Genomic DNA, 23,367 nt, shown 5'->3' on the forward strand with positions numbered 1-23,367 from the left:
CACACTAAGAAACTGCCATGAAACCAGGGGATGGAAATGACATACTGTAGGCACTCCATAAATGGAGGATGGCAAAGTACAATAGAGCAGATGACCAAAGGAAATCTAGTACCTTAAAGGGACACGGATTCCTTTCATACGGGGGGGGGGTTACCTTGGGAAAGACAAGTGTAAATGTGAGAAGACATTGAGTGAGATTTGTTATTCATAAGAAAGAAAAATGCCAAGGTTTACTAATAAGATTAAAATGAAGTTAATGTCTCTTCTTAAAAGTGCACAATGAGTCCTTATGGAGGAGGAGATAGGGGGAGGGATGGCCGAGCCGAGGAGCACTTTGCATTCCTGCCAGCACAGAAACGTCAGGTGAAACTAAAAATCAGCTGGAACTGGACCTATTAGCAGGAATCAGCGCATTAACTTATCACTCCTGGTTGCCTTGGGAACAGCTCAATCTAATAAAAGATTGCAAATGAAGCAAACAGTGTTAGAGGTGAAGCAATCATGGCCTAGGTAACTCCACCTGGGGGAGAGACACATAAAGCGTTGTAAAGGCATTTGTGCCATAGGAAATGACAGATTATGAGACAAGGAATTGAACTCTATATACACAGGTTAAGTCAAGACTGCATTCTGGAGAGAGCACCCAGAAATACTGCAGTGCAATTGTTTTGTCCACCGACTTTGACTAAAATCAGTGCAGCTGATAGTTCACGGATGTGTACGTGCCTGGTGCCCTGCACATCCAAGTGGCTGCCTGGAAGGAACAATGGACTTCGAAAAAGCATTCTCCTGGGGACCAGGGTTGATTGGTCCTCACCTGAGGACCAGTGTTCTCCAGGTGAGGAACCCCGGGTGGGCTGCTGGAATAGAACAGGGAGTCAATGTCACCACAAAACGTACAACCCTGAGCAGAGCAGAGATTCTGAAACGCTAGCCTCTTGTTAAATATTCACCCTCCATTTCCCCCATTGTTGGAATCTCTAAATTAAATGGGTGCAGAAACATATTATTGGGCCCATTTAAAGGCAGAGAAAGAACATGAATTTGAGATATTAAAAGACGTCATTATTCCCTAAATGTGTGTAAATCCTAAAATTGGATCGGGGCTGGCAAACAGTTCTTCACCAAGCAGGCATGAGAAGAGTCCCCATGAGGGCAGAACACATAAGGTGAGGCTGCCAGGGCTGTCCTGAAAGAGACAGTTCTGAAGACTCTGGGACAACCTAGCTGCTTCTCTCTCCTCTGTCACTGTGTCCCAAACTACAAGTGCAAAGTGCTGCATTAAGTTTTAGAGAATCAGCACCATAACTCTCTCTGCTTGACCAACTGAAGGTACCTCAGTAATTAGGATTCAGGGCCTGTATGCACTGGTAAGATAAAATCTGGAGATTTCTGTACCCCAGCAGCAATTCTGAAAATGTCAAATATCAAGTCATAAACTTCAGAAAATAACTGTTCGAAAGACATATACTTAGTTTAAAAAAAGGTAACGCGTTCAACTCACCTACTAATATCTAGCCAAAGACATGACAAAGTATTTTCAGCAGTGGCTCTGCAGTGGGTTTCCGTCACTGGCCCCACCCCCACCGGGAGAACTGAGCTCAGGGCTGTTAAGAGAGGAAGACCTTCTCAAGCAAATTCCTACAGACTGTTCCTCAGCAGAAACCTTCATGGTGTTGGCTGCACAGACACCGGAACAGCTCCTAATTCCTTTAGAACACCATCCTTGGTCTCCTGCCCACTGCCCTCCACCATAAAAGCCAGTGAGCAGCAGAGAAATGGGGCGGGAAGCCCAGCGTCACATCCGTTACGAGGGCAGAAGGTGATGTTTATTGACGTGCTGGCTCCACCTTCTTCTTCATAACCAAAACGGGGCACACCTGGTGCCTCTCGCCTCAGAGGCCTCTCCCTTCCATCACCAAGAAAAATGTGACTAATTAAAACCACCCAGGGCACCAAATATTATGAGTTTCATTAATTTTTTTTTGTAAAGCCACAGCTTTTAAGCCAAATCATGTGTCTAGGGTAAAGTACTTAGAATATGGAGTCCCCATGCTGAACATAAGAATAAGCCTCACTGTAACAAGTTCAAAAACTGGTGCAATTTCAACAGCAGGAGCAAAGTGATCATTAACATAGTTACTAGTTTTACATTGTTCCCAAAAGCCCATTAAAAAAAGGTAGAAAGGAAGGAAGGAAAGAAGAAAGCAAGCTGTCACCTATACTATCCCTATAATCCCCCCTGAAAAGAATAAACCCCTCAAATTTATGGCCATTATACTATACTAAAAAAAAACTTAATCACAGAAAATAAAAAAGCACAACTTCCCATTTATAAGTTAGCTTAATGAAACAAGTCCTACATCATCTTTATTTTCCTCATTTCCCTGATGATGTTTGAATCTTTCCTCAAGGACAGACACTGGTCCTGGGACAGCATCTGGAGATGTTTAGGAGTGTCTAACGTAGTGCAGAACCCACATTGCACAGATGAGCAGAATAAGGCGCAGAGCATGGCAGTGTCCAGGCCTGAATGCCCGGCTCCCACCGGTCCACCAGGCAAGTTCCTTCCCACCACAGCAACATCTCAGGACTGGGGACCGAGGCTCAGCACCAGCCTAAGAATCAGGTGGGTACCAGACTAGTTGTGGGGGGTCATCTGTAAGTTACATAAAGGTCTAACCACTATGCCATACACTTGAAACTAATATTACATGGCAGTGAGTTTTAACCGGTATGCTGCAAAGATTTTTAAAACACTCAGAACCTGACTATTTAGTCAGGGGCACTGACCTCTTTCCTCTAAGATTGTCAAATAAAAAAATGTTAACAGCCAACACAACAAGAGCTATCCAGTGTGAATGAATCAAAATTATTTTTTGTCAGATTGGTAAAACATTGACATATTTTTTGCTGTGCCGCAGAATTGCAGTCGTTAGTTTATGTGTGCCATGAGATGAAACGGGTTGAAAATTGCTATTATATGGGATGTCAACTGTAACTGGGGGAAAAAAAAACAGCCACTGGAGATACAGGTAAAAAACGGAAGCATTCTGGCCTTAGCTTCCTCCTCCTCTGCAGGTGGCTGTCTTAGCCCTGTGCAGAGCGGGGCCCTTTTAACCCCAGGGCCCTCTAATATTCTTGTTCTCTTTCCATTGATGCCACTTGGCCATTTCAGGTCCTTCCATTCTAAAACCAGACAGTAGTTACTGTAGGGCTGGGGTGCTGGCCACGGGGATTTTACTCCCGTGAGGGTGGAAATGCCAGGTGAGGTCAGGGTTTTTCTGGCACCACCAACTTACTTTTTCTTTAGCAGAGTATCCAGATAGGTGCTTTCATTAAACTTTCACAAGATGGAAATAAGTTGGAGTTTTCTCTAGTTCATTCAACATTCCTTACAAATATGCAATTTAAACTGGAAGCTTTTAAGAGTAAATTACACAATCAAAGGAAAAGCCTAATAAATAAACAGAATTTCTTGAATTCTAAAGGGGCTTCATTTGTAAGAGGTAAGTAGGTCTCTTAAAAACAAGATTCCCCCCCAATTTAAATATCTTATAGTTTAGGATTAAAGCATATTCCTAAAAATACGGCTGAGATACGTTTTACATCCCTTCCTTAAGAATAGAACTATTTACCTACTTAGTATATATATTGGAGGAAGCTTAGATACCCTGATCTGTTCTCACTACTCTAAAAACTTTCATAAAAATGTTTACATTGCTTTGCAGTTAAAATGTAACAAACAAACAAACAAGTCCAAGAAATCACTGGTTAGTTCAGCCATAGGGGGGATGCTCAGGCTTTCTACAACGACTGACATGACTCTGCTACATGAGCATCCGAATGTCGGCAAGAATGAAAAGCACTCCAGGGCTTGGGTTGCATTCGCAAAGCTCTAGGTTATCACATTTGCCAACCACCACCGGGATCGCACAGGCATGTTGATTCTGAATACGAGGCACTGACTTCCGAATGAAAAGAATTTCACTAATGCAAAGGCAATCCCACTAAAGCTGAAGCCCTATCTTCAGAAAGGGGGAGGGGATATTTGATAGAGTCTGGAGCTTTAAAAATTAATTCTGTGGTTTCTTTCGCTTGAAAATGCTTCTACTTGGGATAGGAAGAAATGTAAAAAGCTAGTTAAACTTAATGGTTAATCTTAACCGTTGAAATTAACATTTAATTCTTCCACTAGCTCACTTTGGGGATGTCGCGTGAGAAAGGGAACATAGTGAACTAGCTTTTTCCATTTTTATTATGAATTTCAGCCTTGGGAAGAGCAGAGCTGGAGTTGCGTAATCGCTCTGGGAAAGGTCTGAGGCACTGGGGAGCTCAGATTAAGGCATTAAGAAATGACACTTGTCATTTCTCCGAGTTGAAACCTATGGCCATGGGCCATCTAGACCATGTTCGGGTTGGGGGGGGGGCAGGAAAGAGAGACTTTTAAAAACAATTTTAAGTGTCTTGAAGGAAAAAAAATGAAGAAGAATCCACAAGCAAGCCATTCTCCTAATTGCAGTGTAGTGGTTTAACATAAGCTTCTTGGCAACACATTTGTAAGTGTGCAGCCACCCCCGATTCCACAAGGCTGTGAAGTGTGTGGTGTTTTGTTAAATTGCAGAGGCACAAAGAATGGCAATTGCCCTGAACAGTCACAAATGAAAGGCCCAGTTCATTACAAATACAGCTGAAGCCAGTTGTCCATGCAAAGTACATGTATATTAAAGGAGTGAATAACATACCCATTCTGAGAGGTCACTGATCTAGCAAAATCAAAAACAAAACATTAATTGGATATTTTAGTGGGTGCAGGTCTTGCTGAAAGCTTTTAAATAATTCGCGGAATCTACTGATATTTACCACAGAGAAAAAACCCAATGAGAATAAAGGGGGTGGATTTCCTGCCTGGTGATTATTTTATTTTAGCTAGAAAATAGCAGTAGCATTAGCATCCTTAGATGCAAAAGTTTGTTTTTACTCTCCGGATGCCCCCTCCCCCTCCCCCAGTACAGTGCTGGTGTCATCAAGAAACTAGCAGGCAAGCAATATGCCGCAGTCTAAATTTGTCTTAGTACTTTTTCATAATTATAGTTATGCAAGAAAATCCACCCAAAGCAAATGGTCAATATCTACATCAGGCAATTTGGGATTTCTTTTTCTCAGAAATACTGTAAAGTATCAATAGGATTTTCTTATATAAAACAGGGGCTTTCTTACCACAAAGTAACATCTTTCAGATGGTATATTAGATATTAATTAGATCTCGAAAAGCCAGTTAAATGAGTTATTTGCATACATTTTCCTAAGTATTAGTTTATCAGAGAAACATTAAAATCCACTATCTCAACATAAAATCCCCAAATCATAGTAAACATGAGAAAGAATTGTAAGGAGGGGAAGGGGGTAAAGAGAAGGGATACCTTTAATGGCAATTTTAGTCTATGAAAAAACACATTAAAAACCTTAGTTTGGAAGCCTCTCATTATTATCTGATTTCTGAAAATAATGTCTGGCTCTTTGAAGAAAGAAATACTGTCACCACTACAGAATGCATCCCATATTTTCCACAAGAAAATTTACAGGGGATTCAACGCCTCACAAATTTTTTAATGGTATAGTCATTGCTGAGTGCTTTAGGGCTGCTGTCCTAGAATGAATCTGGGACATTCTCCTCATCCACACGAAGCAGAAGGAAGATAAACACACTGACATGTTCTCTCTCACGAGTGAGTCAGGGTCTCAAGAACAATGGCTGACACCAGCAGGCCACATTCCCACGGCTGACTGAGATAGGCTGCAGTCACAGGGCACTCCAGAGGAGGCGAGGTGGTGACATTTTTCCATGTTCACTTGGTGCACCGCAACCTTCACAGGTAGGAGACGGTACTTCTGCATCTCAGTGAGGTCTGCGGTCCTTTAGAGACGGTGAGGCCGAAGCCCAGAGGAGGGAAGACCTTTGCCCACAAACTTCCAGTTGGTGGCAGCCTGAGGACTAAACCTAGACCTCCTGACCCCAAACTTTGTCACCAGATAGGCTGCCTCCCATGAGAGGATATGTAGGGTGAACTTGAATGCTGGGCAGATTTTAAAGAACAGTTTTTGACATATAAAACCCCCTATGTTTTTGCATGTAAGAGCACTTTTCCCAGGTAGATTTGGTTGTTATGTAAAAATACAAAGTACTGTTTTTGTAGCAGGTGTGGAGGACCAGCCATAGATTTAAAAAAAAAATGGAGGCATTCAAAATCAGAATGCTATTTTTCTCCCTTTCAAAAGAAAAACAGGGTCAGGTCAAACAAGTTGAGAATTCAATACCATGCTACCCAGCTCTTACAGACTGGAGATGGGCAGGGGTGATAACCCCAGGTTGAGCAAACGGCCTGCCGGGTGCTGGCACTGGGCTGGGGAAGTCCCAATGGGGGTTGCCAAGAAGACGTAGTGGCTCCTTACCGACTACTGCAAAAGGAGGTCAGGGTGCATCCTAGTCACCCTGGTGCTGGGGCATGCATGGTTAAGTCCTGGGGTTTACATCTTGAGATGTGGAGAAGTGACTGTAGTTTTTCTCCAAATGAAATTCTATGTCCTATTCTAAAGGTGCAATTGATGCCTGTTGTTAAATTTTACTCATTTGATTATTCCTCTCTTTAAAAAATGTAGTCTTAAAGAAATGTTAATGAGGATAAGGTTCATTTAGAATTATGTACAGAGTTCCTCAGTCTTGTCCTCAGTCTTGTGCACATACAAAAATAAATTCTCATTCTGGCTCTTTTCTGACCATTGTGATGGTAAGATGAAAACCTCAATGTGCGGTTACCTCTCCCATGCCCCCAACCAAGGACCAAGCCTGCAACCCAGGCATGTACCCTGACTGGGAATTGAACTGGCAACACTTTAGTTTGCCTGTGCTCAATCACTGAGCCACACCAGCAGGAAGGTGAAGACCTCAGGTGAAGAGGCTAAATCTGGATGATGGGGTCTCTCTTCTCTTCTGTGATATAGAAGTGATGGTGGGAGCTCAGGGCCACAGCATAAGGAGGAGGTAGGGATCCTATTAGCCTTCTTCATTCTGGATCAGTTTACTGCAAGATCTTTCAATGTGGGCACAGCTGGAGTTCAAACTTTAGACAAGGCTTCAAATTCTCCCTGTCAGCATCTATTTTGATTTGTTCACTAGTTGAAAAAATGCAAGGGTAGCTGCATCTTTAGCACATTCTTTTTTTAATGATGTCACATTTTTGTGGCTTAATTATCTGTGACTTGATGAGATGGGTGAATGTCCTGAACTTGGCTGCAAAGTAAGTATCCCATGACATGTCCTTTAAGGACCTTTACAGGAATACCCTGTGATGGGAGGTTATACCACACTGGGTGTTTACAAGGTCACGTGGTGCCAGGAGACAACCTCCTAGCTTCTCAGAAGGCATGGGCACATCGTCCCCAGGCATGACACATGTGCCATACAATATGTGTACACTTCTCTAACAACTGCACCGTGTGTGGTATTGCCACTCTAAAGACAGGGTCAAATGAAAGGAGCCTAGAGCTCCTTTTTAGGGCTATTGGGACTTTCACGTAAATAATACCGGGAATTAAAGGACCACCTGTCAGTGAGTATGTCTGTGAGAAAGATACTTGTAGAAATAATATCTTCCCAAGTCATATTTCCCAATCAAGGTGTATTAAATTCTAGATATTTTAGCATCTAAAGTCAAGCACAATCACACGTGTTCATGATGTTATGTGCGCTTATGTGCTTTATAAAGTGTATCATAAATGTAACAGCCATAAAATTAATTATAATTATTTTTATAGGTATATTTCATGTCTTTTTTAATAGTAAAAGTCTACCAATAATTGAGTCAACTTTTAGAGAAAAGCAGAGCCCTTATCAGAAGAAGTACAGCTGATAATTTTGTAAATCAATGCTTTTTTCCAGAAGCATTATGCCCATTCACGTCAAAACCCATTTATATTATGCAGCCTGATATGCAACATGTACTTGGTCATAAAGCATGGACATGTCCTTCCTTTGATAAAAACATGTTTGAAGGATCCATGACAGGTTGAAATGAACCAGAGAAAAAAAGAGAAACTAATATTAATTTCCACATACCCCAAGGCATTTGTAGGAACTGATTTAATTCTCATTTAATCCTATGAGTAGGTTGCACTTGAAAGATGTGTAAAGTAAGGTACACAGAAAGGAGAACTAATTTGCCCCAGAGGTCACCTGGTCCAGTGTAGGCTGAACTCAAAACACACCTGCCTGACTCCAAAGGATGACTTTTCTTGTTACAAATGCTGATTGCTCTGTATCCAAAGTCATATCTACAGGATGATGGGGACTGAGGGCTCAGATGGAGATAGCGATTCTCCTTAGCCCCATGTCCTACTGAAGATGGCTGACAGTGTCACACGGTATAGGTCCAATCAATCAAAAATGTGAAAATAATTCAATATTTGCAAGCAGGGATTGTACTGCAAACTTAAGACATTTAATGGGCCATAGTGCCAAGTATCTATCTGTTAGCAATTTTCCCCAGAAGAAAATAAAATAAAATTTAATCAGAGGTAAAGTGACCCAAGGATAAGTTTAACTAGGGTGGGTTCTAAGGAGAACCAACTATTCTCTGCTCTCATGTCCTCATCATCATTCATTCTCCTTTTCAACATAAAGCTGGGTCTCCTATGCTATGGGCTGTAGCTGAAGACATTTCAACAATAAACTTTTGTTGTTAAATGGAGCCAAACATCTTTGTTTTCTTTGTTAGCAAGAGTGATTCCTGCAGAATTGTAAATCCTTGCCAAAGTACTTCTGTACACTCATCACATGGATAAAAAAACTGAAATCATTTTTTAAAAGGTTCGGTTGCTGCACAGCAGTGAACAGACACACTGCGCAAGGACCAATTTATGGTGGCAGTCATGACATTTCTGAGCACAGCATCTATTTAAATGCATTTATACCTATTTCCAAACAGAATGGCCTGGCATGCAAAGGAGGTGTCATTCCATTCAAACATTTCCAGGCTCCCCAGGGAATCAGTCTGGTCTGTCATGTTAATTCATTTCCTGCTCTATTTTTCCCTCTTTTTTTTTTACCCCCTGCTGGATATTATCACCTCTTATCTATCACCAAAATCAAATTAATTTCTAATAGAAACTGTACACAGCAATCACTTCAGAAAAGCAAAACAATCAGACCCTAGAGGTTATATAAAATATTATTTCCCATACTAAAGATAGAGAGCCTGGATAGACTGTGAGAGAGTTCCAAGATAGAGTTACTGAAGCTGCTGTTTAGGTAACTAATTAGTGCAGTTTCCATTGAATAATAAAATCTTTTATTAAATTATATTTTCCTGATTATACAGTTACAGTTGTCCCATATTTTCCCCCATTGCCCCCCTCCACCCCACCTGCCACTCCCTCAGGCAATACCTGCACAATTGTCCATGTCCATGGGTTATACATATATGTTCTTTGGCTACTCTATTCCCTGTGCCGTAGTTTACATCCCCATGACTATTCTGTAAGTACCAATTTGTACTTAACCCCTTCACTTTTCCTGCCCATCCTTTCAACCCCTCTTCCATCTGGCAACCATTGAAACATTCTCTGTATCCATGATTCTGTCTCTGCTCTTGTTTGCTTAGTTCGGTTTTTTAGATTCAGTTGTTGATGGATATGTATTGCCATTTTATTGTTCATAGTTTCGACCTTCATTTGACCTTCACTCAAGAGCTTACTCCCATGAGTAAGTCCATGCATGGGACATTTAAGAGGAACTTCCTGGAAATCCAGCAGTTTCTATCCTCTGCATCATCAATCTCCACTGATTTTTACAGCCAGAAGTTATGGGACTTAACTTCCTGGCACTGGAACCCTGGACGAAGTGGGGCGTCCTCTGTCGGCCTGGGATCGATCCCTTGCTCCTGAGATATTCCTCCCAGTTTTTACCTGCCACACATGGTTGTGGGACCAGTCCGTTCTGTGTCTCTGCCTCTCTTACCAATTATCAATGTGGTTTCTTCTTTAATTCCATAGTTGTAGGACTTCCATTCAGCTCAATTACTGGCAACTCTGAATAATGGTTTTTCTGTGGTTAAGTTGTAATTTTGATGTGCTTGCGTAAGGAGGTGAGCCGTGTTTATCTCCTAGGCCACCATCTTAGTTTTCTCCAAATCTCAATAATTTTAAAACAGTGCACTGTTCTTATTCTACCTCTCTTTTAAAATTCCTTCCTTTTAGTTCTAAAATATCTAGTAAATACTCCTCCTCCTCCTATTACTTCTACTAATAATGTCAAGATGAAAAATAACTATTGGATCTCTCCTTTTTGTTTGGTAAAATAGCACAAAAAGGCAATGAGACACATGATAAATTTCAGTCAGATTCAACATGGTTGAATAATCATTGCTGTTATCCAATAATAAAAATGTCATGGGTCATTTATTCTGTACTTGAATCTTCAGAGAGAATTAATCCCCCAATAATATTTAATGTATTGGTTTTTACATATTATATTAAAAATAACCTTGAAATATACTTGTATAGCTATATTGTGTCAACTTCTGCTATAACATGGCTGGTAATTAAGGGGAGTCTTATTCATGTTTCAAAACTAAGCATTCATTCTTAATAAGATGGTCTTCACCTTCTATTTAGAAAATAAATTATTATTTATTCTTTTTCAGACAAACCAAGTCAAGGTTATTATTTAAGTTCTTGCAAATAAAGAAGAGCAAGAAGTATAATGAGAACTTTTGAGTTTACTTTGTCTTTTACAGGACTCCCTGAACCACTCAAGCTAAATGATAAAGAAAAAGAAGTCTTTGAAACGCGGTTTTTGAGCAAAACAGAATGCCCAAGAGACAATTCTCCAGTTAATAGAGCTTCTGTCTTGCCACTTTCTATCCTAGGTCCATAAGTAGGCAGGGTCTAGCTGATCCTGATTGACATGAAAGTGGTGACATTCCAAATCAACCAGGTCTCCCCCACAAAACATGTCTGTGAATGATGAGTAATTAATCTTGAAAAAGAGTGAGTAGTTAAGAATAAAATTGTTCCAGTAAATGGGAAACATCTGAAAGAGTGTGCCTAGGGATGAAAGCATGGGGTAATGAGGCCAGTGGAAGGGGGAAATAAACACAGACTTCAGTGAACATCAAAGGAACCAAAAATCACCTGTGTTAATGCTCTAAGGAAGAAATCAAAGTTATTTTCAGTTGGCTGATGAAAGCATTTCGTTCTAAACTAAAACAGTGAAGAATCACAAACATTAGTGTTAAAGATCCTAGAAAACTAATTAAATATTCTAATTTTATAGATGTGAACACACTGGCCTCAAGAAATTAGAAGACTTGTGTGAGGTCACACTAAAAGCTAGAAAATGACCTAAATGTAAATATTGGTTTTCTTGAGCCTCTGGCCATGGTCTCTTCTATCATACATAGGATACTTCTTTAGTACATAGGAGCTCATTAGAGTCAAGTAAGAATAATCCGTGTTAGGTACAGCAAATAGTTTTTTTTACCTACATGTAATTTACTATCCTGTATAGGATTCAGAAAATTAGACTTACAATTACAGCATAGAATGATAAGAACTATTTACTGACTTTTGCTCAAGCAAGGGCTCCCATGCCAGACTTGCAGGGTCAGCAGAGGTTTCTTAGTAGATTGGATATCTAAACTGGCTCCTTGAAGGAGAAGTAGAGATTACCTATGGGAAGTAGGAGTAAAAAGCTGTTCTAAATGGAGAGACTTGATGACACACTTAATCATGGGCAGGACCAAACTGACGAGGAAGTGAAAGCAATTTGATGTGGCTGGAGCCTTGAGTGCCTGGCAGGATGTGGTATGAGGTGAGGCAGGAAAGGTGAGCTGGGCTCACCAAATCCGGAAGGGATTTATGTCTAGTTAAGAGATTTGGAGTTTCTTCTCAAGGTAATGAATGACAAATGATTTTAAACTAGGGAAGTATAATGATTAGATCTGCATTTTAGAAAGAACACTCTGAACAGCCAAGTGAAAAAAAAATGGCGGTGGTGGTGACAGGTAAGTACGGAAAGAAGCGAAGCTGTTAGGAGGCTTTGGAAGGAACCCAGGAGACAGAGGAGAGTCACTGGGTGTTGCATTTAGAAGGTAATGGAAACAGGTGTTTGTATTTGAAATATCCAGGCCATAGAATTAAAATACTTAATGATAAATGGACATAAATAGATATAGGTCATTGAGGAAAGAAGAGGTCAAAAATTATTTGAGGTCTCTGGTCAAAGACCTTCTGACATGGGAGATATGGCACATCATCCCTCAGTTTAATACTCAGGGAGCATTTTACAGACTCAAGTAAGAGACACTCAAGACAGCTCTGTATTTGCTCATTGCGGATGAAACTGGGGAGTTCTGGGCACATGTTGAAGACTCTGAATTCCACAGGAAATCTTTTCCAAACTGCTGTCACCTGGGTGTGCTCCACTGGGGCAGTTGTAAATCTCTGAGAAGATTCCCCAAGAAAGAACCCCCTGCTTACTAGGCACCCCCATCCCAAGGTCCTCTCAGCCTCTCCACATTTCCTGGTGGGTTACAGAACAGGGAAGGGAGTCGGTTCAGTACCATATGCCCTGCTCAGGCAGCATTAATAATGGTCCCTTCTATTTTCTGGTGGAAGTTGGTTAACTTAAATGAAGGAGAATTAGAGTTGCTAAATAAGAGGAATTAAACTCAGGGAGAAGGATTTATTATCTACACAGATCATCTCAAGGACCCTAAGGTTTCCCAGGTCAAAGCTCAAGGGACAAATTTTGGGCCATGGTGTATCCCAGTCCCCACCTAGGACACAATTCAGGTACTCACCCCTTCGCCGCCATTTTCCCCTGTGCTGGCAAGCATTTCCTGCAGGGCTCTGACTGACAGGGACTGCTCCAGCACAAAACTGCAGACACAGAGGTCTGGAGGAACAAACTGTGGAAATAAAGCCAAAATGAGGACACCTACTCATGTCAGTGAGGCATCAGTCATGCAATAACCCCTCAAGGACGAAGAGCCTATGAATCAAAGTGCCAGGTGGATAAATGGATGAATACAAATATAAAAGGTGGATTTCTCTTATTCAAGTTATGATGGATTTCACGCTGGACTCTAAAGGATGAGGAAGAGGAAATCCCCAGTTGCAAGGGAACAGAGACCAAGATGTCAGGATCAATTTGACTGAGGACTGGTGGCACATGCTGTGGCATACACATACGGCCTCGCTGCACAGGGCCAGGAAGGACAAGCAGATTTGTACTGATGTCTGGGTGCAACCAAAGGAACTCATTATGAATAATTGGTAAAAACTCAATGGACAGCCTAGAATGTAGCTCTAGACAATGGTGGGCAAATTAGAAAATTCACTTATTTGTTACATAAACCTTGATACTACAGTGTAAAGTGAAGCAACAGAGGGGATGAACAGCTATATAAACATATTTCTGGGCAAAGAAACATCCAGAATTATAAGAATTGATGACTCCCTACACCAATCATTCTAATTTATTATGCGCTCACGTAATGCCATGATATCCATATCTGTTCTGGGACATTTACCAACAACACTTAGAGCCTTCTTTATGTACTGACTAGTAAGAGCTAATGCTCACTGAGTACTTTCTCCGGCAGGCACTAAGTGCTTTGCATACATTACTTCACTTAATCCTCAGAACCCCCCAATAGGGTAGAGATGACTGATTCCAGGCTTTTCTTTTTTCTTTGAGGTTTTTAAAGAGTTTGTTTATTATTTATTTTTAAATATATTTATTTGATTATGCCATTACAGTTGTCCCATTCCCCCCTTCATTCCCCTCCACCCTGCACACCCTCTCCCACCCACTTTTCCCTTTAGTTCATGTCCATGTGTCATAAGTTCTTTAGCTTCTGCATTTCCCACACTACTCTTGCCCTCCTCCTATTTTCTCCCCACCGTCTATGCTACTTAGTCTCTATACCTTCTCCCCACTTCTTTTTCTCCCACTCCCTTGTTGCTAACCTTCCATGTGATCTCCATTTCTATGGCTCCACTCCTGATCCAGCTGACTGCTTAGTTTGCTTTTGTTTTAGGTGTGGTTGTTAATAACCGTAAATTTGCTGTCCTTTCACTGTTCATCTTTTTTATCTTCTTTTTCTTAGATAAGTCCCTTTAACATTTTATATAATAAGGGTTTGGTGTTGATAAACTCCTTGAACTTGACCTTATCTGAGAAGCACTTTATCTGCCCTTCCATTCTAAATGAAAACTTTGCTGGATAGAGCAATCTTGGTTGTAGGTCCTTGCCTTTCACGACTTGGAATATTTCTTTCTAGCCCCTTCTTGCCTGTAAGGTCTTTTTTGAGAAATCAGCTGACAGTCTGATGGGAACTCCTTTGTAGGTGACTGTCCCCTTAGCTCTTGCTGCTTCTAGGATTCTCTCCTTCATCTGAATCTTGGCTAATGTAATGATGATGTGCCTTGGTGTGTTCCTCCTTGGGTCCAACTTCTTTGGGACTCTCTGAGCTTCCTGGATTTACTGGAAGTCTATTTCCTTTGCCAGATTTAGGAAGTTCCCCTTTATTATTTGTTCAAATAAGTTTTCCACTTGTTGCTCTTTCTCTTCCCCTTTGGTACCCTTATAATTATATGTTGAAATGTTTAAAGATGTCCTGGAGGTTCCTGAGCCTTTCATTTTTTAAAAATTCTTGTTTATTCTTTTCTGTTTGGTCATTTTTTTTCCTTCTGGTCCACTCCATTGATTTGAGTCCCAGTTTTCTTTCCATTACTATTAGGTTCTTGTGCATTTTCCTTCATTTCACTTAGTATCGTCTTCATTGTGACCAAGAATCAACCAGTTCTGTGAGCATCCTGATCACTAGTGTTTTGAACTGTGCATCTGATAGGTTGGCTATCTCTTGGTCACTTAGTAGTATTGGCTCTGGGGCTTTGAGCTGTTTTTCTTGAGCCATAATGTTTTGGTCAGGTCACGCCTGTTATGTATGAGGGGCAGATCCTTAGTTGTTCACCAGGGCGGGGCAACACAGTCTCTGTGTTGTGATGTTGTATGTGGAGGTGGGGTCAGAGAGGGAGCAGTGGTGCTTGTTCCACACTCTCTCTCGAATGTTGGTCCCCTCTGCTACTTCCCACAAGCAAATTTGGCCCTTCTGGTGCTGGTTCCCGGGTGGGTGGGCTTGGGTACATTCTAGGACCCTGCGGGTCTCTCCAACAAACTCTCCTGTAAGGCTGGGAGCCTCTTCTGGCACCTCAACCCCTGCAAGTTTTTTCAATTGGCTTTTAGGCTTTATTTCCCATTGCTGGGGTCCTGGGTTGCACAGTTTGTCTCACTGCCTGTTTTTTGCCTGGTTTACCTGCACGTGAATGTGTGTCTGCGGTCAGCCAACTGCCTTGTGCACCTTACTGAGTTTTCTGGATTCCTCCCTGTGCCCGGGTTGCCAACCTCCTGCTTTTCCTGCTGGGACCCCTCTCCACTGGCTGCCCACTCTGCTCCTCTTACCAGTCTGGATGGATGGTTCGTTGTTGTTGGACTTTGGTACAGTTCAGTTTTCCGCCTGTTCTGGTTGTGTTTTTGTTTCTAAATCTTTGTTGTCCTTAAATTTGGTTGTGTGAGGAAGTACAGTGTTTCCATCTACACCTCCATCTTGGCTGGAAGTCCTGATTCTAGTTTTGAGCCAAGGAAACTAAGGCACAGAGAAGTTAGGTCATCTGGCCAAGGTAATGGCTTGTACTTGGCTGAGTTGGATTCAAATACAGTCTGCCTCCAAAGTCCCTGCACTTCACTCTACACTTCCTGCCACTGATGAAAATATTGCAGATAATTCTCACAACTAGAATATTTTCAATCAGCAAATCTTAAAGTATTACATTAATGTAAAACACAATGGTTGGTATTGAGAAAGAAAAACAGACATAGAGAATAAAATCATTGCTCCTTAGGAGTTTACAATCCAGGACTGTGCATTTTCTTTGGAAGTACAGCTTATAATGATGTCACATCCCAAGGGACAGTGGCAGAACATTGACACCATGAGAATAACAGAGGCAAGGAAGGAAAACCGAAAGTCACCCATAGCTGTGTCACACTCTGAGCAGGTAAACTGCTCAGTTTTGATGGAGCTCCAACCCCAAAAGTTAAAGCAAGCCTGCTGCTAGGGCACAGGTAACCTCTCTGGTGCCAACATTTTCATTTTTAAAACACAGATCATAGAATTGGCGATCTTTAAGTTCCCTTTAGTTTACAAGTGCTCATACATTCTTTATTTCCCTTCTCCAACCACAATGCCATCAAAAAATAAAATAATGTCCCACTCACTGGACCTGCCTACTATTTCTCTGTATTAAAGTTTTAAGATGCTCCCTAAGCTGAGAATAGGTAATCCCATCCCAAAGGCCTATGGGCAATGTACATTTTGAGTACTTTTCTACTGAAATAACTTTTCTATTCAGGGTATCATAAGTAATAAATTCTAAAAACCTAGTTCTCCTAAAATTTGAAATTACAGGAAACTGCCCAGTTCTCTTTAAAAGAATAATGTAACTAAGGAGAAACTGTAACATGAGCTGAAGACAGCCTTTATTTTTCATATTTCTTGCTTTGTTTGCAAAGTCTGTTCTTGCTACAGGTAATTAACTCATTTGTATGGGACTTGAGCGAGCAGACAGCTGGTGATGCAGGGCGGAGCTTTGCGTCCAGGAGGTAAGCATTTTTTTTAGTACACATAAAGCATCGTTCCAAGTAGCAGGCAATAATATGATAAAGCATTTCTCTAAAGACTGTGTGCCATAAATGTATATTATCCCACTCAATCTCCCAAGATAGGATGCCATCTCAGAAGATTTTATAGAGGTGTTTTCTACCACTGCTAGTCTTCCTGGATCTCACATCACCAGAATAGGGAGCCAAAGAAGCCTGATCTGAGTGTTTCCTCTTCCTCCTGCATGTCACTAGAGGAAGTGATTAGGAGATTTCCTATTCAGACGTGTTTTCAGTTGTGGTTTGTACTTTCCAGGGTGCCTTTTGGCTAACTGAATGATCTGAAGATGCATGCTCACTATTTAGCTCATTCTCTTTATGACATAAACTTTCACAGTTGTGAGTGCTCACAATTCTGCCTTTACATGAGACTGTGTGACTCTAAGTCAGCTTTCTTCCTTCCCTGTGCCTGGTTTGCTTGGATAGGGCACAGGAGCTCTCCCCCGACAATGCTCTCACCTATCCTGATGGAGGACCACTTATAAAAATGGACACTAGGCATGCTCCAATTATATGTTTCTTTTCCTTCCAGATATTAAAGGTCCCAAGGTAGTCATGACTTTATCACTGGCATGAAAGGTGCATTTAAACAGGAGATAGTGAGCCTGGGGAGGAAACATCTTATACAGGGGCATGTATCTGCCACCGATGGTTTCCTAAGGTAGTTTTTTAAAAATTCTTTCTTGAGGATATGTGTATTAATTTCAGAGAGAGAGAGAGAAAGAGAGATGAAAAAGAAAAAGAAACATCAATCAGTTGTCTCTCATATGTTCCCTGACTGGGGATCGAACCCTCAGCCTAGGTATGTGCTCTGACTGGGAATTGAACGCACAGCCTTTTGGTGTATGGGATAATGCTCCAACCAACTGAGCCACTGGCCAGGGCAATTTTTCTACCTCTAGTGTGTGTTCCCTGGACTCTCTCTGCTCAGGGATAAGGTCACATCACTCCAATGGCATGCAGAACAACACATGGGCAGTAGCAAGGGAAAGAATAAGCAAAAAAGAATTCTGGAGAACAAAGTGCAACTAGCAACTTGTGACATGAACTGAGTGCAGAGCACAGAGCCATCTGACCTGCTACTCCAGCTGCCATCCTTAATTAAACTCCACACCAGCCCAAGTTTTCCTATCCACATTCCCCAAGAATGAGCAAAGTCTACCGGTCCAGCAAAACTAATTTGTTTGCAGTGGGAGGGTCCCCCAGGAGGCCAGCTCATTGTCTGTGTGCTCTGGAGCCTGTGCCTCAGGCACTCTGCCTGGGAGGCATGAGGCATGTGCTTGATGATTCTCAGCTCGAAGAGAAGGGCTCTGTTGACATCTGTTCTGAAATAGCTCATCGCTCTCCCCAGCCCTCTCTTTAGCCTAGAGAAGCACTACATTTCCAAATGTCCTACAGAGAACCTTGAAAACCAGGACCCTGGGTAAGCCAAGAACTAGATACTCACTTAGCCTCACTATGTAAAAAATAGTGGGGAAAAAGGCCAATGGATGTTTCATGTTCCATATGTGTATGTAACATCTTCCTCACCCTAATAAAAGTATTTTTCTGGGACTTACTAGACCCAAGATGCTGGGAATCTGATACTCCCATTAGTGGATTCATTTAGCATTTTCTACCTAGCATCCCTCAATAAGCACTAGGCACTGTACTGGTCAACTGTTTGGGAAAAGGAAAAGGGGAGGTAATTACAAGGAGGAGGATTGACATTCTTCTATTACACTGTTAACCACAGCCTGTTTTGGCTTATACAGTTCCTTATGCAGTATAGTCTATTTCACTATAGATTGTAGATATCTTGGAAAATTTATGCCTTATTTCACTTTTGGTATCCCCAATATAAGGAATAGTAAATGCTCAGCTCAGGTCTTCTTGAACTGACTGTATCCCAGAAGACTATCCAAGAATACGTGGCTGATAGTGGCTGTGGTTGCAGGCAAATTGCACTGAGCACTCACTTGCCTAGCTGAGTCTCTTCCCCAACTCTCCTGCTTATTGTCCAAAAGCTCTTCTCTGTTTACCGATCTGGCTCTCACCCAAACATGTGTCAATGATTCACCCTATAAGTGCATCAATGGCTTTGAATTAAAAGCAATATAGGGTATATTGGTTAAAAGTAAACACTCTAGTGTAGTACTATGTGAGGTCCTATCTCTGCTCAACTATTAGCTGAATATTAGGCAGGTGACTCAGTCTCTCTCTGTACCTTAGTTTCCTTATGTGTAAAAAAAGATGTAATGCTACCTACTTTTCAGAATGAACTACGCTTTTATTATTAAAAAGCTTAAAACAGTCTGGTGCATAATAAGTACTCATAAGTGTCAGATTTTATCCCACAGAGAGAAGTAAAATCAAAACATCAATAGCTCAAATTTTCATTTATATAAATTCTTATTTTATGTAAGAATAAGGCACAACCTCTGCCCCTGAAGGCTGTGTGGTCTAGTGGAGTTTTGGAGAAGCAAATGGACAATTTTCAAAGTATGATTCAAAATGTCCAGAGCAGGGGAAAAAATGTCCAGGCGTGAGTAAGGATGCAGGTAAAGCAGCACACAGAGTTGAACATGGTGGGGCAGAGAAAGGGGCAGTGGGAGGAGGAGGAGATGGATGGCGGAAGCAAGCAAAGAAAGGTGAGAAGTGATGCTGAGGAAGAAGTAGGTGTTAGACTGAGAAGGGTCTCGAGTCCCTTTGTCAAGAGGTTTGGACTTATCTTCAGAGCAATGGAACACCATAACCTAAATGAGGTTATGCAGGAAGTGATGTAACTAAATTTGCATCTTTGAAAGATCATTGCAGGTCCAGTGTGAAGGAGGCTAGGTTAAGGCAGAAAAACAAATTAGGATGTTGTTACAACAAACTAGTTATGAGGTGACAATGACATAAAGAAATGGCAGGGGAGATGAAAATAAGGGGAATAGACCTGAATTATCCTGAGAAGTTAGGCAAGATAAGAGCTAGTAATTAATTGGATGTGGGAGATGATGAGGGAGGAGTGGAAGAAGTAAGTGTTTCTATTGAATGGTATAGACTGCATAAAGATAGCATTCAGCAAGCAGCAGCCACAACGAGCATCTGAAAGACCACAGAGACAGTAATCACTCTTGGCAAATTGCCCACTGGAATCTCCCATCGGTACACTGAGTGAGGATGGGAGGGTGGAGAAGTGGCTCGGACTACGTATGAGTATTCCTGCAAATGTCAACGAGGGAGGCGCATCTAGGAGAAGTCAATGAATGTGAGGAAATGACATTCTCCACAAAAGGAAAATTCCTGGAGACATAGCAACCAGACTCAGCCCTTTCTCATGTCTATCAAGCAGTCAGCCAGTATTTAGGGAGCATAAAAACATGCATTTGGTACTGCACTAGCTGCTGTAGGAAACAAGAGAAAAGTAAGACATATATTCTACCCTTCAAGGAATTTTTAACCTTTGAGAGACAGACCTACTGTACATGAGACTTTATGAGACAATGTAAAGGAGTATAGTCAGTGCTAGTGTTAGGGGTATGAATTACACATCTTACAGGACTCAGAGCCATCTGGACAATGTTCTGATTAGAAAAGGCCAGCCCAGGCTGGAGCTTGACCTGAAGAGGGTTTATGTAGGCAAGGAGTTCCTGGCACATGGTAAGAAGTCAAATTTTTGTTTAGCAAATGAATACTATGGAAGAATTATTCTTTTTCATTTTTGTGTGTATTTTCCCCTTTTGTTTATAGATTGAGAGCAGGATGACAGCTGGGGGAATATTGGGAGGGTGGAAGGATCTGATCGAGCGAAAAAGAAAAAGGACTCATGGACACAGACAACTGTGAATAATTGTGAGGTAGGGAGGGGGTTGGTGGAGGTAGAAGAAGGTATGGGGTGATGAATGGTAATAGAAAAAACACAGGAAAATGAACTATTAAAAATAATAAAAACAGCCCTGGTTGGTTGAGTGCTGGTGTGTGGACCAAAGGGTCACTGGTTCAATTCCCAGTCAGGGCACATGCCTGGGTTGAGGGACAGGTCTCTAGCTGGGGGCACACAAGAGGCAACCTCACATGGATGTTTCTCTCCCTCTTTATCCCTCCCTCTTGTTCTTGCTAAAACTAAATAAAATCTTTTAAATATATAAATAATAAAAAAAGAAAAGAAAAACTCCATTAGTTGAAGCAGCATTATTAAGTTATGGGCTTTACAGAACCTGTTTCCTTACTTTCCTTTGCTTTCTCACCTAACCCCCCCCCCCAAAAAAAAAAAAAAAAAAGGTCAAGTACTAGGAGTATTATGAGTCAGGAAAGGGAATGAGCAAAGGAAGGAGAAAGTAGTAGATAACTGCTGTGTGCTGATTGTTCTACCTACACCTACCACTCTAGCCCCAGGACTAAGCAGGGGGATGAATGCCACTGATATTGGATCATTCTTACGGGCTGCTGGGTTTCTGTGTACTCGGCCCCACTGACATGGAAGCTGCAGAGTCTTCCCTGCAAAGTGGTAACTCTAATGTCAATCACATGGGGAGCAAGAGTGACTGGAGAGCAGAAGCCAGAACTAAGGAAGCAGAGCTGAGGTAGCTGGGAGAAGTTCATCTCATCTTGGACCCACATTACAGAGTCAACATAGCTCATGGGGTGTCCTTGGGCTATGAAGTATCCAACTAGTGACAAGTGTGAGGGTAGAAAGTAAGGGACTTGGGCAGATCATTCACTCCTCTGGGGTTCCATGTAAACAGGGACAGGAGGAGTATGTTAATTTTTTAAGATCAGAAAATTTGAGCCAGAATGTAGGAATACATTGGCCCTTTCATCTGTACTTTTCATGTGTTCTTCCATAGAGTTTCTCTCTCTCTCTCTCTCTCTCTCTCACACACACACACACACACATACACACACACACACACATTTTTGGAAGTTCTAGCCTGTTTTGGTTGGATTATGTAAGGTGAGAAAAAATTTTTGGCCTATGAGTTAGCCAGAACATCGAAGGGAGCAAAGTGCTCCCCGGGGGCCAACACAAAGGTAGTAGAGGTAATCACACAAGAGGACCATAAGATAACAGCAAAACTCAGGGGGCAGAGCTGGGGGGCCTTAACCAGCCAACCCTCATGAATAGAACACCTCTATTCAGAAATAAGCCTTGAAACACCCAAGTTTCATTAAGGAAGGCTCTCTCAGTTGTCCCCCCTCCATGCCCTATTCATGATGTTTTAAGCCTGCCTAGTGTGGGAATAAAGATGGCTGGTGTTCATTCTTATGGCTCTAGATCTCAGGTTGGGTCTATAAAGAGAGCCTGTTTCTCCAAGGGCACTAGGCCTGCTGGTTTAACAGGTAGAGCTGGACTCAGTCTCCAGTGGGCTGGCTTCTACAATGCTTTGCGTTTGTTTCATTCCACTACACTGCCTCAGACAAGACTGATCATTATCTCCCTACAATAGCTCAATGTAGTCTCGCTGAGACACCATGGATGAGAAGACCTCCCAAGCTCTTGAAGGCAGAAAATCATTGTCTCCTCCAGAAAATGTTCCAGGTCAACCAGGCCCCCTTGGGTACAGTGTGGCACTGGCTAAGACCCACTTTCCATGGAACGGCTTCAGGATAGCCAGTGATGGCATGTGTAATTTGTATTTCAGGAACTTTAAATACTTTACAGACATTATCTCATCCATCTCCGGCAGACATGAGCTCATTTACAGACTTCCTATCTATTATTGATAATACATAATTATTTGTATTGTGTTTATACTTCAGAGGTAGAACAAGTCATTAACAAAACTAATACCCAAATCCAATCCCATCCAGAATTTATTTAAGCATTTATACACTTAAGTGTTTTTTAAACCTACCTTTGCAACCTCTGCTAAGTTGTTAACAGATTATAATAAAGTTATATAGTGAATGTTTAAATCTTAAGCTGTCACCAAGTGTCTGGATTTCTACAAGAGACAGCTTAACAACCATTTTAAAGGAGGGTCAGCTGGGGCACAAAAGAATTAGGCAAAACATCTATGGGCAAGCAGAGAAATTAGAATCCTCATACACATTATTTAAAATGTCTCTATTTACCTATTTATATAGTTGTACCAGGTATTATGTTAAAGGCTTTATAAATATTATCTCATTTAACCCTTAACCCCTTGCAGGGAAGAGATTATAGCCATTTTACAGATGAGAAAACTGGGACTCAGAAAGGTTGACACACTTCTCCACAATCATATGCTGTGAACAACATTTAAACCCTGAATTTCAAACTCAGTTCTTTCTGACTTGCGCTGTGTCAACATTCCTGAAGAGAAAGTTCCCAACCCTACAGCAAGACTACGGAATTCTAATCCCACTAGGCTACCCCCTCCCAACTCTTGTATTTTAATAAAAAGTTAAACTTATATTAGGTTTCTGACTATTTCAAAAAGCTTTCTCTATTTTGGAATGACCACTGGGAATGCAGACACTACAGACTGAAGTTAGTTGGACTATCAGGGTTCCGGAGTTTTATAAAAATTGAGATTTCCAGCAGATGAGGTCATTTCCATCTTTTTATGCATTTCTAAAATCTGAGACTGACTTACCATGTAAGCTTTTTCTTTCAAAAGGCAACTCAACTCTTA

At 41.4% G+C, this 23,367-nt stretch overlaps 1 protein-coding gene across 1 annotated transcript in view; it reads right to left on the reverse strand.

Moving 5' to 3' along the window:
* Nucleotides 1-23,367, reverse strand: part of RYR3 (ryanodine receptor 3) — a 514,231-nt gene that overhangs the window by 300,147 nt on the left and 190,717 nt on the right. Inside the window, exon 3 of the mRNA XM_053665407.1 lies at nucleotides 12,861-12,968. Within this exon, the coding sequence (XP_053521382.1) occupies nucleotides 12,861-12,968 (108 nt within the window). The remainder of the gene's footprint in view (nucleotides 1-12,860; nucleotides 12,969-23,367) is intronic.

This window comes from Artibeus jamaicensis, unplaced genomic scaffold (assembly GCF_021234435.1).
Source record: "Artibeus jamaicensis isolate MK-2021 breed Jamaican fruit bat unplaced genomic scaffold, CSHL_Jam_final contig_1132, whole genome shotgun sequence".
Taxonomy (NCBI): domain Eukaryota; kingdom Metazoa; phylum Chordata; class Mammalia; order Chiroptera; family Phyllostomidae; genus Artibeus; species Artibeus jamaicensis.